The 16,156-nt window shown below is 43.1% G+C and overlaps 1 protein-coding gene across 24 annotated transcripts in view; it reads left to right on the top strand.

Annotated features, from left to right (window-relative positions):
* The window catches only part of EPB41L2 (erythrocyte membrane protein band 4.1 like 2), a 224,698-nt gene that overhangs the window by 120,040 nt on the left and 88,502 nt on the right, over positions 1–16,156 (top strand). For all 24 annotated transcript variants that reach the window (XM_069726031.1, XM_069726020.1, XM_069726029.1 and 21 more), the window contains 4 exons: positions 1,364–1,451; positions 1,773–1,925; positions 7,453–7,550; positions 11,797–11,969. In XM_069726031.1, the coding sequence (XP_069582132.1) occupies positions 1,364–1,451; positions 1,773–1,925; positions 7,453–7,550; positions 11,797–11,969 (512 nt within the window). The remainder of the gene's footprint in view (positions 1–1,363; positions 1,452–1,772; positions 1,926–7,452; positions 7,551–11,796; positions 11,970–16,156) is intronic.

Raw genomic sequence — 16,156 nt, forward strand, 5'->3', positions numbered from 1 at the left:
GAAATCTAGAAGTAGTGACGTGTTTCTATTATACTTTTCCACTCCTGGTTTTGGCTTGCAAATACTGATGTCAAATACTGGCCAGTTACTGAACGTGGCCTAAATGTGATGTTCCAGATTGAGGCGACTAAAACAAATGTCCTCTAAAGGTTCTTGGAATCTTGCATGTGTTGGGGCTTCAAATTTTTTCCTAAAGACACATGTTGGGCGACCAGGTGATAGCTAAGATTGGCGTTCTGTCGGCCCAGTCTTTTGTCCCCACAAGAGATAAGCCATGTCGTTGGGTTTTGGTAATGGCTTACTGCCCTATCCCTATTGTAGTAACCATGCTCTTTACATATGCTTTGGTATGGTATAAAAGGAAAGCCTATAACCAGGTTACCAAGGCTTCTAGTGATGGTAGTGTTTAGTAACAAAAAGGGTTGTGCCAAAATTATACTTACATTTTATATCTGGAGCTGATCATTCTGACCTACAAAATGTTGGGGATGTAAATGTTTGCAGTGTGCATCAGTAACAAAGCTGATGGTGCCTCGTTAGTGATAGTCAATAAACCCGCATTGCACATGGATGTCATAATGGGCCTCAAATATGACCATTTATTTAAATGGCCACAATGTAATACTATAGTGATACAGCACTGTGCAGAAGTTTCATGCAAATGTGGAAAAATTGCTACAAAAAGTAAGAATGCTTTAAATATAATAGAAGTTTTAATAGTCTAGTGTTATCTTTTAACAAAATGCAAAGAGATTAAAAAAAGAGAAATTTAAATCAATATTTGGTGTGACTGGCCTTTGACTTCAAAACAACATCAAAACATTAGTTCTTCTAGGTACACGTGCACACAGTTTTTGAAGGAACTCGGCAGTGAGGTTGTTCCAAACATCTTGGAGAAGTAACCACAGATCTTCTGTAAATGTGGGCTTGTGCAAATCCTTGTGTCTTTTCTTCAGACAGACACTACGATGTTGAGATCAGTTCTCCGTTGGGGCCATATCATCACTTCCAGGACGCCTTGTTCTTCTTTACACTAAAGATGGTATTACATGATGGATAAGTACTTACCTATATTTCTCAGTATTGCAAACACCAAGAAATTTGCAATGCTGAGAACGGTAGACACAGTGGCCGGCCAAGGAAACTTGGCATAGCAGATTAAAGACCTATCCTGCTTCCTTCACTTCTAAATTGGTAGCTGTCCCGCAGTGCCATCAGATTAGAACTGGCAGCCACTGGGTCGGATCAAACTTGTTTTGCAGCAGTTTTAAATCTAGGGTTAACAAAGAAAGATACAAATGAATGTGAGTGTTTCTACTTGGTACTATATTCTGCAAATGAAAACTTATTTTCCAATTTTTAGAGGGCTTACCCCAGCACAAGCAGATGCTGTTTTCTTAGAAAATGCGAAGAAGTTATCAATGTATGGTGTGGATCTGCATCATGCCAAGGTATTGTATTTTTTGGACTTGTGTTTGAGTAGAGTGTAGAAAAGCAATCCCGTTAAGGCCTTCTTCACATCTGCGCTGTCACACAAGGGACATCGGATTCCTTTGAGGAGTAACTGGTTAGATAATATATACTCCTTTTAGATCACCCTTACTTCATAAAGTAAGCTTGTAAAGCTCCAGAAATTTTCTCTCTGAAGGCTTCAATGTGGAAATTTGCGACTGGTGCTAATTGTTCCCATGATTCCCATGAGCTACAAATTATAGGTCACACTGCATATTTGCATGTTTTGTAGACCATAAAAGGTTTCTTGTTCCCTACAGGACTCTGAAGGTGTGGATATAATGCTTGGTGTTTGTGCAAATGGACTACTCATTTATAAAGATAGACTACGAATTAATCGTTTTGCTTGGCCCAAGATTCTGAAAATTTCCTACAAGCGCAGCAATTTTTTCATTAAAGTGAGACCTGGTGAGGTAAGTTGCGTTGTCCCATATTTTGGAGTCTGACTATATAATCTGACAACTAGCTCTTGAGCTGAGCAGGATTTTTTATTTCAGTGCGAAAGGAGAGAAGAAACTGCTTCTCTTATTAAAGCAAAGGAATGTTGAAATCCTGTTCTTGCTCTGCCTCCATAAATCATTAGAAATAGGTGGGCTTGGCTGACTTTAGTAAAAATGACCACGTTAGTGCAATGTGTCTTGTAGGCTTATAGTTATTAGTTTAGAATTCTGATTTGTTACTTTTCTCCAAACATGGATGCTCTTTATGGTGATGTAGAATAATAAATCAGTGCGGTGCACTCACATTTACAGGTTGTCAGTGAATCGTCAAATGGTGATGCCTCTGCATAAATATAAGGGGGTGTCCAGAACTTGTATGTTGAGGAGTCTCCCATTGGTGTCACCATTGCATTTGCTGGGCCTCTACATCAAGTCGATGAACCTTTAGAATGGTGATATTCACCGATATGTGAAAGTTTCAGCATCTTGGAAAATAAATGTTTAGTTTTATAGGTCCTTCAGTTAAGTGAACCTTCACACTGCACTTTCTTGTTGGTCCCTTCAGGGCTTAACGTTCAGCCCACCACCTCAAAACGGGATTCGGGCATTTGTGCTGATGTGGCCATAGACTATAATGGTGCTGACAGAATGGGCGTGTGCTCTGTCGTGCGTATTTTTCGGGCATATACACCTGGAGGCTGACACCCAGATGCAGTTTAAAACTTCTGAGTGTTCACCTCCATTAGGCACATATGCTCGAAAATGATGCACGTCAGAGTACACAATGACTTTCAGCCTCACTCTAGGCTATGGCGTAAATGCCCGAATCCCATTTTGCACGGGGTTCAGACATAATCCTTGCCTACACCAAAGAACTTGGGCAAAAACGCTGTGTTAAAGCACCTTAATCGATGTACACTGCTCAAAAATAAAGGGAACATTTAAACACAATGTAATTCCAAATCAGTCACACTTCTGTGAAATCAACCTGTCCAGTTAAAAAGCAACACAGATTGTGACTCAATGTCTCCTGCTGTTGTTCATGTTGAACAGAAAACAGGTAGAAATTATAGGCAATTAAAAAGACAACCCCTATAATGTAGTAGTTTTGCAGGTGGTGACCACAGGCCATTTCACTGTTCTAATCCTTTTGGCTGTTGTTTTGGTCACTTTTGCATTTAGTCATTGCTTTCACCCTTCGAGATATTTTACAGTAGCATGAGGTGGTGTCTACAACCCACAGAAGTTGCTCAGGTAGTGCAGTTAATCCAGGAGGGCATATCAATGCAAGCTGTAGCAAGAAGGGTAGCTGTGTGTCAGCAGTGTCCTGAGCATGGAGCAGATAGCAGGAGACGTAGATGGAGCTATAGAAGGACAACAACCCAGCAGCAAGTGAAAGGAGGAACAGGAGAAGCAATGCCAGAGCCCTGCAAAATGACCTCCAGCAGGCCACCAACATCCATGTGTCTGCTCAAACTGTCAGAAACAGACTCCATGAGGGGTGATATGAAGGCCGATATCTACAAATGGGTGTTGGGCAGCCCAACACCCTGCAGGGTAATTGGTATTTGCCAGATAACACCAAGATTGGCAGATTCAACATTGATGCCGTGTGCTCTTCATAGATGAGAGCAGGTATGTAATGAGTACATGTGCCAGTCTGGAGACGCCGTGGAGAACGTTCTGCTGTCTGTAACGTCCTCCAGCATGCCCGGTTTGACAGTAGGTCAGTAATAGTGTGGGGTGGCATTTCTTTGGAGGGCTGCACAGCTATCCATGTTCTGGCCTAAGGTACCCTTACTGCCATTAGGTACCGGGATGAGATCATCAGACCCATTGTGAGTCCATATGCAGGTGCAGTGGTCCCTGGGATCCTTTTAATGCATGACAATGCTAGGCCTCTTGTGCCTGAAGTGTCAGTACTTCCTGTGTCATGAAAGCATTGATGCTATGTACTGGTCTGCCTGTTCGCCAGACATGAATCCAATCAAGCACATCTGGGACATTGTGCCTCATTTCATCCTCCAACGGCACGTTGCACCACAGACTGTCCAGGAGGAGTTTGACTGATGCTTTAATCCCTCAGCAGAACATCCACCACCTCATCAGGAGCATGGCTAGGCGTTGTAGGGAGGTTATACAGGCACTTGGAGGCCACACACACTACTGAGTATCATTTCCTTGTCTTGAGGCATTTCCACTGAAGTTGAATCAGCCTGTAATTTGACTTTCCATTTTGATTTTGAGCCTCATTCCAACTCCAGACCTCCGTGGGATGTTAGTTGTGATTTACCTTGATCATTTTTAGGTTTTATTGTTCTCAACACATTCCACTATGTAATGAATTAAGATTTACAACTGGAATATTTCATTTAATGATATATAGATGTGGGATTTTAGTGTTCCCTCTATTTGTTTTTTTTTTTTTAGGATTGTATTATGCTATCCTATATTGGTTGTCTTTTCATACAACCTGCTGGTTATCTGTAGAGGCAGTTTTCAAGCACTAAAGAGTTCTAAAGATCACCTTGTGATATGCAACTCCTCTGAGTTGTCACCAAAACAAAAGTGGACAGCTCTTATTTTATTCCTGTTGCTGCTCTCATGAATAATCCAGGGTTCTTTGGTTGTTTTGTTTTTTTCTTTCAATCACCATATGGTTACAGACATATGGGCCTTTTTACTTGGTGCTAATTTTTATGATCTTAAAACACACTCACAGAGAGTTCTGCAGCCACACCCACTTGGTTGAAACCATGAAAATTCGCACTAAATAAGGCTACGTTCACATTAGCATTTTGCGGGGCTGCGTCGGGCGCAGCCGCGGCGACGCATGCGTCATGCGCCCCTATATTTAACATGGGGGCGCATGGACATGCGTTGTCTTGCGTTTTGTGACACATGCGTCTTTTTTGGCGCAAGCGTCAGGGCGCAGAGGATGCAGCAAGTTGCATTTTTTTTGCGTCCAAAATCATGGCAAAAAAGGACGCATGCGTCACAAAATGATGCGTGTTGCATGCGTTCTTGTTTGCGTTGCGTCACCGACGCAGCACCGCACAACGCAAATGTGAACGTAGCCTAAGAAGGCCCAGATCTATGTAACTGTATGGCTTGTGTGTGTGTGTGTGTGTGTATATATATATATATATATATATATATATATATATATATATATATATATATATATATATATATATATATATTAAAAAAAAAAAAAAAAAAAAGCAACAAAAAACGTAGTCAGGGCAAGCAGCAGAATAAAAGAATTGGCCACTTTTGACCCAGTGACACGTCCTCTTTAATTCAGCCCAAGATTTTAGTAAATATCTGAAGAAAACAAGTGTTTAGAATATTTATTAGCATCACTAAATACAAAGAACATTCCTACACACTCCCTAGAACAAAGGAGTGTCATTTTATTTCTAATTTATATGGAAAATCAATTAAACTCCTTCCAAAGATTCCACCAACAAGCAGCTAATTTGTATGCCAGCCTTTCTTATTTTCCTGATCCATTTTCTTCCACCTCTAGCTGTTAAATGACGATGTTGCCATAGAAGTAAATACATTCACACTTCTCTTTTTGTTGGAGCAGAGCCACGCTGTGAAGAACACGTGTGTATGTCTGCGTGTGTGTGTTTGTGTGTGTTTGTGTGCGGTACACGAGAAGGGTTTGTGCACATTTACCTGGTTTGGGTGGAAAATAAACACCAACTTTTCATAGCTTTTGTGTAATGCAAGTTGCTCCAAGATGTTTGGGTTGTCGCATCAAAGCTAACCTAGCCGGCAACATGTTGTGCATTGTTTAGCTGCAGTGGTATCCTTAGAGGACAGTTCATTAGTTTCAGCATGATAAACTGCTGCCTGAGCGGAACAACACGTGTGTTCATTTCTCATCTCCCCCTTCCCCTCGCGGCTGGAGGTGTTTACGACACGTCTTGCACAATACACGTCATCTCTAAGCTTCTTTAGGGCCTTTTTTTACGTCCCCATGCATGACGCCGCCTTCTGATGATTGTTTTCACCAATACATATGGATAAAGGTACACGTGCCCAGAGACGAATCTCTGGTAACGCCTCCTTCTCGGACTTGGTATATGTTAAAATCTACACTTTACAAATTATCTCCGCAACAAATGTAATACAATACATTTTATTCCGCTCTGCAGCCACTATGCCATCCATGATGTGGTCCGTTTAACTTGCTGTAACTGGATAATAGTCCTCTGTAAGGCTGTGTGCACACATTGCAGTTTTTTCGCGTTTTTTTCGTGGTTTTTCCCCGATAAAAACGCTATAAAACCGCAAAAAAACTGCATACAATAAGCATCCCATCATTTAGAATGAATTCCGCATGTTTTGTGCACATGTTGCGTTTTTTTCCGCGAAAAAACTGCATCGCGGTAAAAACCGCAGCATGTTCATTAATTTTGCGGTTTTTTTGCGGACTTCGCACTACTAAATGCATTGGGAAGTGTCCGGAAAAAAAGCGGCAAAACCGCAGCAAAAACGCATGCGGTTTTCTTGCGGATTTCTTGCAGAAAATGTCCGGTTTTCTCAGTAATTTTCTGCGAGAAATCCTGAACGTGTGCACTTAGCCTAAATGTTTTCAAGCAGCCACAATCGCCTGTTGTAAAAGCTGAACATTCTTCAGGAATTGCTTTTTTTTATTTTTCCATTCTATAACGTTTTTGGTCATTTCCTGAGCCCTTTTGTGCCTTTTTTTTTTTTTTTTTTTTTTTAAATTAGGGTTTTTTCAGTTTGTTTCAGGTTTTTTAATTTTATTCCATCAAACAATGAAAAAGGTGTTAGCGTGTTTTCATTTTTTTTCAGCAAAAATACTGAGAATACAAGATGCTCAGGTATCTTTCAAGCAATCTTTGGAGCCTGCCCATTGTTCCTTTTTATATAAAGTACTTAATTTTTAAGGTATTAGGGTACTTTTTTTAACGTTTATTTTTATTAGTTTTAATGATATTAGCTTTTTTGGTGATCCCCTTTCTTAACTAATCCTAATAATCAAGTATTTGTACGTTGTGCTTAGCGCGTTTCCAGTGGAAAATGAGGAGATGCTCCAAAGCCTGAACATTTGAACAGCAACTTGTGTTTACATGGAAATGAATACGTTCATTCTTTTGAGGGTTTTTCAGGAGGTTTTATGAAGCAGACTGCCTTAAGGGGGTATCTTTAGCAAGCGTGGCTATAGTTTGGAAGGAGTAATGTTGTACCTGCAGGCACATTGGTGATTTTAGTCATTGATCCATGATGATTGCTGGGGCCTCATTGATCAGTACAGCACCCAGTCATGGAGTTAGGTAGACTATGAATGAAGCAGGTACCCTGCAGATCTGTTCGTTGTCTATCGGGCCAATATGTTTGCCTGTTGCTTTTGGCCTACTACGAGACCCTGCTGATCTGCTTTTCAGGTACTATTATGAACACTCTTTATTGTATGTGTTAAGTGCTCCTGAATTTTCAAGTTTACATGTTTATTTTCCAGCTGGAACAATTTGAGAGCACCATTGGGTTCAAGTTGCCTAACCATCGTGCTGCCAAGAGATTGTGGAAGGTTTGCGTGGAGCATCATACATTTTACAGGTATTTTCAAGAGCAGGCTACCTTTTAAGCTGGCTAGATTTCTGAAAGACATGGTTGTGCCCAGCACTGCCATAACCATTTTGGGGTTGTTGGAATCCATATCAGACTTACTGAGCACAGCATTGCATCTGATGCCACTGATGACAGTTCAGCATCAGTCGGGAGTCGTAACTAGTAGAATTGGTTGTGTCTTAAGGGGAATGTATCACAGTAGTGTGCTGCTCAGTTTTTGCTCACGCACCCGACTACCACAACATGTGAACCCAGCCTAAATGCTTCCATGTTCGTTTTTTATTCCATGAAGCAGCCAAAGCGTGTATTGCTGCCAATGTCATATATTTCATAGATAATAGCGTATATGGCAGACTGTGCAGAAGCCTGTTGGACTATAAACATTGTGTAGTCAAAGACCTCCTGATACTCTGTTTACAAGCGGGTGGCATCTTTAAGCGTTGTGGGTATCCCGATTGCCATCTGTTACCTCTGTTGTCACTTTTTTGTTTCTGTTGTATTCTATTATTAATAACGCCTGGGTACAGATGGCCTAATTTGAGCAAGAAGTACATTTTGCCTCCTTCATCTCTTTTCTATAGTACTATATATGAAACATAGCCTATTCAACATGATCACTGAGCCCTGTGATTGGTTGCAGTGGTCACATTCTGTAGCTCTGATGTCACGACTTCAACCATGTCAACATTTGCAGAGAGCAGCAGTGGAGAGTCGTGGGGTAATTTTTACAGTTAAAGCCTTAGGAGAAAAAATGGTAGCAAAGTGTTAATATGTTGTAGAACTTTAAATGTCAAACAGGTCAGTGGTGCTCCAGGTTCTGAGACCCCCCAACAACTGCTCAAAATACTATACAGAAGCGTTCTCTCAGACATGTGGTGTCTTGACTCATAGACTTAGTGTTGAGCCAATGCAGAAACTGAGTGCCTCCAAAATGGAGAACTGTTGAAAAGTATTTTGAGCAATCGGTAGGAGTCTCAGGACAGTGAGGCTATGTGCACACTCTGCGGATTTTGCTGCGGATCCGCAGCAGTTTCCCATGAGTTTACAGTACAATGTAAACCTATGGGAAACAAAAAACGCTGTGCCCATGCTGCGGAAACGCTGCGGATTACATTCCGCAGCATGTCCCTTCTTTTCTGCGGATTTTCACCTGCTCCAATAGGAAAATGCAAATGAAAATCCGCATAAGAATCCGCAGTAAAAACTGCGACGGGTTTTCACTGCGGATTTTGGAATTCCGCTGCGGAAAAATCCGCAGTGGAATCCGTAAAGTGTGCACATAGCCTTAAAGTTATGAAACACATTTAAAAACAAAATCGATAATACTTTGTAGATGGAAAACCCCTCTAAGTGATAGATGGAAAACCCCTCTAAGGCTACGTTCACATTGGCGTTCCGCCAATGTGCGTCGCTGTTGCGCCGGCGACGCAGCGGCGACGCGCCCCTATGTTTAACATGGGGGACGCGTGCGTTTTTAGGGTGGCGTTTTTCGACACTTGCGTCGTTTCCGACGCTAGCGTCGGACGCAAGAAAATGCAACAAGTTGCATTTTCTGTGCGTCCGATTTTGGTCAAAAAACGACGCACGCGTTTTTTCGTGCGTTGCGTCGCCGACGCAGGGCGGCGCAACGCTAGTGTGAACGTAGCCTAAGTGATTCTCTTTACACTGAACCATGCCCTTTATAATGTGGTAGATTGTGTTGGTATACACTGCTATTTTTAAAGAGTAAAAGACATTCCCTACCACTGACTCCTGTATTTTAGATTTGAGCCCCATATGATTCCAGGTCTGTTAAGCAGATACTGACTTTAAAAAGAGCAAATTGTTGCATACTTTCACTTTTCTCATCAGTAACAATTGGTGTCGAGCACAATAGCGCTCAAGTGGTGTATGACTTCTTAGAAGTTAGTTAGATGGGTGAAGCAGTGGTGTGTTCTTTTTTTCTCTTTTCCGAAGCAAATGTTTGGAAATGTCTTAAATGTCCTTTAACAGGCAATAATAACAATAACCAATGCGCTCATTTACAGCTAGTTCCAAATCTAAACATAGACCTATTTTTGGAATTTAAAGGAATAATACGTCTTTATAAAGTTGGACTTTATCAGCTCTCCCTGAGCTTTGGTGTACTACAAAGATGGCCGCGTCAAAGGAGTTGTCAGACGTAATATTTTTATCTCTATGGTCCCAGTATGTGAAAACAGTTAGATGTACTAACCACCTAATTCTCCGTTACAGTCATCAGCTTTTGTGTATATATGGCTGCGGCTGTTTCTTCATGTTACCATGTGCTGGTGTCTTCATCCACTCATTGGCTGCAGCAGTCACATGATGATGGTGTGACATCACTGTAGCCATATCCACAATGACTGGGGAAACCTCAGAGAGTCGGTGCTGTGACATGGTGTGACATCACTGCTGAAGTCACACCAACAATGACTGGGGGAAACCTCAGAGAGCCGGTGCTGGGACATGGTGTGACATCACTGCTGAAGTCACACCAACAATGACTGGGGGAAACCTCAGAGAGCCGGTGCTGGGACATGGTGTTACATCACTGCTGAAGTCATACCATCAATGACTGGGGGAAGCCTCAGAGAGCCGATGCTGGGACATAGTGTGACATCACTGCTGCAGTCACTCCAACATTGACTGAGGGGGGAAGCCTCAGAGAGCCAGTGCTGGGACATGGTGTGAAATCATGTCTGCATCCGTATCAACAATGGCTGGTGGAAGCCTCGAAGAGCCGGTGCTGGGACATGGTGTGACATCACTGCTGCAGCCGCATCAATGACTGGGGGAAGCCTCCAAGAGCCGGTGCTGGGACATGGTGTGACATCACTGCTGAAGTCACACCAACAATGACTGGGGGAAACCTCAGAGAGCCGGTGCTGGGACATGGTGTGACATCACTGCTGAAGTCACACCAACAATGACTGGGGAAACCTCAGAGAGCCGGTGCTGGGACATGGTGTGACATCACTGCTGAAGTCACACCAACAATGACTGGGGAAACCTCAGAGAGCCGGTGCTGGGACATGGTGTGACATCACTGCTGAAGTCACACCAACAATGACTGGGGAAACCTCAGAGAGCCGGTGCTGGGACATGGTGTGACATCACTGCTGAAGTCACACCAACAATGACTGGGGAAACCTCAGAGAGCCGGTGCTGGGACATGGTGTGACATCACTGCTGAAGTCACACCAACAATGACTGGGGAAACCTCAGAGAGCCGGTGCTGGGACATGGTGTGACATCACTGCTGAAGTCACACCAACAATGACTGGGGGAAACCTCAGAGAGCCGGTGCTGGGACATGGTGTAAAATCACTGCTGCATCCGTATCAACAATGACTGGGGGAAGCCTCAGAGAGCCGGTGCTGGGACATGGTGTGACATCACTGCTGCAGCCGCATCAACAATGACTGGGGAAGCCTCGAAGAGCCAGTGCTGGGACATGGTGTGACATCACTGCTGCATCCGTATCAACAATGACTGGGGGAAGCCTTGAAGAGCCGGTGCTGGGACATGTTGTGACATCACTGCTGCATCCGTATCAACAATGACTAGGGGAAGCCTCTGAGAGCCGGTGCTGGGACATGGTGTGACATCACTGCTGCATCCCTATCAACAATGACTGGGGGCCTCTGAGAGCCAGTGCTGGGACATGGTGTGACATCACTGCTGCAGCCGCATCAATGACTGGGGGAAGCCTCCAAGAGCCTGTGGTGGGACATGGTGGGACATCACTGCTGCATCCCTATCAACAATGACTGGGGGAAGCGTCAGAGAGATGGTGCTGGAATAGCATTGGTTAAGTACATCTGATTCTGTTATTTTTACAAATGGGGAACCTATGGATCAAAATATTCAACCAGCACCCCCTTTAGGTTTCTCACACCCCCTGATTGACCTAAGCAAGCAGATTGCAAATACATACAGAAAAGCAAACACATGAATATGCAATTGCCATAGATAAACATTGGTAGTAGTAGTAATTCTGCCTTTATTACAAGGCACTTTGTGATATTTCTGCTCAGCTCGATCATCCCTGCTTAGCTGTTAGTGCCTTTGCCTAGGTCTGATTGCTGAGGTTTATTTTTCCCCAAAGTCTCATTATACTGGGGCTCGAGACAACAATGATGTTTCTTCTAATTAGAGAAGTTGAATTATATTGCTTTGGAGTGAAGACCTTTGATAGTGCTCATATTGTTTTATCTTGACATTCCCACAGGCTCTCCTCTACTGAGCAGCCTCCTAAAGCCAGGTTCTTGACTCTGGGATCGAAGTTTCGGTACAGTGGTCGCACACAGGCACAGACGCGAGAAGCGAGCACAAGGATAGACAGACCGGCTCCTTCCTTTGAACGTACAGCCAGCAAACGTATGTCCAGGAGTCTTGATGGAGGTAAAATGCAGCGTGTATTTGGTCTAGTAAAGATAACCCGTCAGCTGAATAAGTGCCATTTACCTTATAGATTTAGTGGAAGTCGGCAGTTTAGTAGCATTTTTAGCATCTCTGGCAGGCTTACCGGAAGAGCTGATACAGTGAGAAACTGACGTTCTATTCTTTGTAGCGGCTCATTTTCACATCATCGGGGTATGGCAGGAACTGTTACTGTCATCTGTCATTATAGTTACATAGTTACATAGTTATTAAGGTTGAAGGAAGACTTTAAGTCCATCTAGTTCAACCCATAGCCTAACCTAACTTGCCCTAACATGTTGATCCAGAGGAAGGCAAAAAAAAACCCATGTGGCAAAGAGTAAGCTCCACATTGGGGAAAAAAATTCCTTCCCGACTCCACATACGGTAATCAGACTAGTTCCCTGGATCAACGCCCTATCAAGGAATCTAGTGTATATACCCTGTAACATTATACTTTTCCAGAAATGTATCCAGTCCCCTCTTAAATTTAAGTAATGAATCACTCATTACAACATCATACGGCAGAGAGTTCCATAGTCTCACTGCTCTTACAGTAAAGAATCTGCGTCTGTTATTATGCTTAAACCTTTTTTCCTCCAAACGTAGAGGATGCCCCCTTGTCCCTGTTTCAGGTCTATGATTAAAAAGATCATCAGAAAGGTCTTTGTACTGTCCCCTCATATATTTAAACATTAACATAAGATCACCCCTTAGTCTTCGTTTTTCCAAACTAAATAGCCCCAAGTGTAATAACCTATCTTGGTATTGCAGACCCCCCAGTCCTCTAATAACCTTGGTCGCTCTTCTCTGCACCCGCTCCAGTTCAGCTATGTCTTTCTTATACACCGGAGACCAGAACTGTGCACAGTATTCTAAGTGTGGTCGAACAAGTGACTTGTATAGAGGTAAAATTATGTTCTCCTCATGAGCATCTATGCCTCTTTTAATGCATCCCATTATTTTATTTGCCTTTGTAGCAGCTGCCTGACACTGGCCACTGAATATGAGTTTGTCATCCACCCATACACCCAGGTCTTTTTCATTGACGGTTTTGCCCAGAGTTTTAGAATTAAGCACATAATTATACATCTTATTACTTCTACCCAAGTGCATGACCGTACATTTATCCCCATTAAAGCTCATTTTCCATTTATCAGCCCAAGCTTCTAGTTTACATAAATCATCCTGTAATATAAAATTGTCCTCCTCTGTATTGATAACCCTGCAGAGTTTAGTGTCATCTGCAAATATTGAAATTCTACTCTGAATGCCCCCTACAAGGTCATTAATAAATATGTTAAAAAGAAGAGGGCCCAATACTGACCCCTGTGGTACCCCACTGCTAACCGCTACCCAGTCCGAGTGTGTTCCATTAATAACCACCCTTTGTTTCCTATCCCTGAGCCAGCTCTCAACCCACTTACACATATTTTCCCTTATCCCCATTATTCTCATTTTATGTATCAACCTTTTGTGTGGCACCGTATCAAAAGCTTTTGAAAAGTCCATATACACTACATCTACTGGGTTCCTTTGGTCCAGTCCGGAACTTACCTCTTCATAGAAACTGATCAAATTAGTCTGACATGAACGGTCCCAAGTAAACCCGTGCTGATACTGGGTCATGAGGTTATTCCTCTTCAGATACTCCAGTATAGCATCCCTTAGAATGCCCTCCAGGATTTTACCCACAGTAGAGGTTAAGCTTACTGGCCTATAATTTCCGAGTTCAGTTTTTGTCCCCTTTTTGAATATTGGCACCACATTTGCTATACGCTAGTCCTGTGGTACAGACCCTGTTATTATGGAGTCTTTAAAGATTAAAAATAATGGTCTATCAATGACTGTACTTAATTCCTGCAGTACTCGAGGGTGTATCCCATCCGGGCCCGGAGATTTGTCAATTTTAGTGATTTTTAGACGCCGCCGCACTTCCTGCTGGGTTAAGCAGGTGACATTTAATGGGGAATTTTTATCACTAGTCATTTTGTCTGCCATGGGATTTTCTTGTGTAAATACTGATGAAAAAAAGTCATTTAGCATATTGGCTTTTTCCTCATCCTCATCCACCATTTCACCCAGACTATTTTTAAGGGGGCCAACACTATCATTTTTTAGTTTCTTACTATTTATGTAGTTAAAGAATATTTTGGGATTATTTTTACTCTCTCTGGCAATGAGTCTCTCTGTCTCAATCTTTGCTGCCTTGATTTGCTTTTTACAGAATTTATTTAATTTTTTGTATTTATTTAATGCCTCCTCGCTACCTACTTCCTTTAATTCTCTAAATGCTTTCTTTTTGTCACTTATTGCTCCCCTTACAGCTCTATTTAGCCATATTGGTTTCCTCCTATTTCTGGTATGTTTATTCCCATACGGTATATACTGTGCACAGGTCCTATCCAGGATGCTAATAAATGTCTCCCATTTTCTTTGTGTATTTTTATGTCTCAGGATATCGTCCCATTTAATTGCACCAAGATCCTCTCTCATCCGTTGGAAATTTGCCCTCCTGAAGTTTAGTGTCCTTGTAACCCCTCTATTACACATCTTTTTAAAGGATACATGAAAACTTATTATTTTGTGATCGCTATTTCCCAAGTAACCCCCAACCCTTATATTTGCTATGCGGTCTGGCCTGTTGGTTAATATTAGGTCTAGCAGTGCCCCCCTTCTTGTTGGGTCCTGAACCAGTTGTGAAAGGTAATTGTCTCTCATAGTTGTCAAAAACCGATTACCTTTGCTGGAACTGCAGGTTTCTGTTCCCCAATCTATTTCAGGGTAGTTGAAGTCCCCCATAATAATGACTTCTCCTTGAGTCGCAGCTTCATCTATTTGCTTTACGAGGATATTCTCCATTGCTTCCATTATTTTTGGAGATTTATAACAAACCCCTATCAGTAATTTATTATTTTTTCCCCCTCCCCTTATCTCCACCCACAGGGATTCTACATTCTCATTAAATGCACCTATATTATCACGCCGGATGGGTTTTAAGGACGATTTTACATATAGACACACCCCGCCCCCTCGCTTATCTGTACGGTCATTTCTGAACAGGCTATAGCCCTGCAAGTTAACAGCCCAGTCATGGCTCTCATCCAGCCACGTTTCAGATATCCCCACCATGTCATAATTATGCTCCAACAACATTAGTTCTAATTCGTCCATTTTGTTGGCGAGGCTTCTGGCATTAGTATACATGCACTTGATGTTCCGCTCTGTACCACTACTCTTTCTTAAATTATTAACTGTTCTAACCCCACCCCCCATGCCACTGCCACCCCCAACTTCCTTATTTGTGCCCAGGTCTCTGTCTGCACTATCTTCCCTTCCTATAAATTGAATACCCTCCCCCCCAATCCCTAGTTTAAACACTCCTCCAACCTTCTAGCCATTTTCTCCCCCAGCATAGCTGCACCTTCCCCATTGAGGTGCAGTCCATCCCTAGCGTAGAGCCTGTAGCCAACTGAGAAGTCGGCCCAGTTCTGCAGGAACCCAAACCCCTCCTTCCTACACCAATTCTTGAGCCACTTATTAACCTCCCTAATCTCCCGTTGCCTCTCTGGCGTGGCACGTGGTGCAGGCAGTATTTCGGAGAATACCACGTTGGAGGTCCTTGCTTTCAGCTTGCAGCCTAATTCCCTGAAATCATCTTTAAGGACCTTCCACCTACCTCTAACTTTGTCATTTGTGCCTATGTGCACCATGACCGCTGGGTCCTCACCAGCCCCTCCCAGTAATCTGTCCACCCGATCAGCGATGTGTCGGACTCGAGCGCCAGGTAGGCAGCACACCGTTCGACGATCCCTGTCTTTGTGACAGATTGCCCTATCTGTTCCCCTAATAATTGAGTCCCCCACTACCAGCACCTGTCTGGCCTGCCCTGCTCTCCTATTTCCCTCCTTACTGGAGCAGTCACTCCCCCGGCTTTCAGAGGACATGCCTGGCTGCAGCAGTTCTACCCCTGTACTGGCACCCCCCTCATCTGCCAACTTAGCAAACTTATTGGGGTGTTCCAGATCAGGACTAGCCTCCCTAGCACTCTTCCCTCTACCCCGCTTCCTAACTGTCACCCAGCTTGCTACTTCACCATCCTGCAGCTCCATCCCACCATCCCCCCCCTCATCTGTCCCATTGAGCGTCTGCTCTGCGAGCAGAAGACT

The sequence above is a fragment of the Ranitomeya imitator genome, chromosome 5 (assembly GCF_032444005.1).
Source record: "Ranitomeya imitator isolate aRanImi1 chromosome 5, aRanImi1.pri, whole genome shotgun sequence".
Taxonomy (NCBI): Eukaryota; Metazoa; Chordata; class Amphibia; order Anura; family Dendrobatidae; genus Ranitomeya; species Ranitomeya imitator.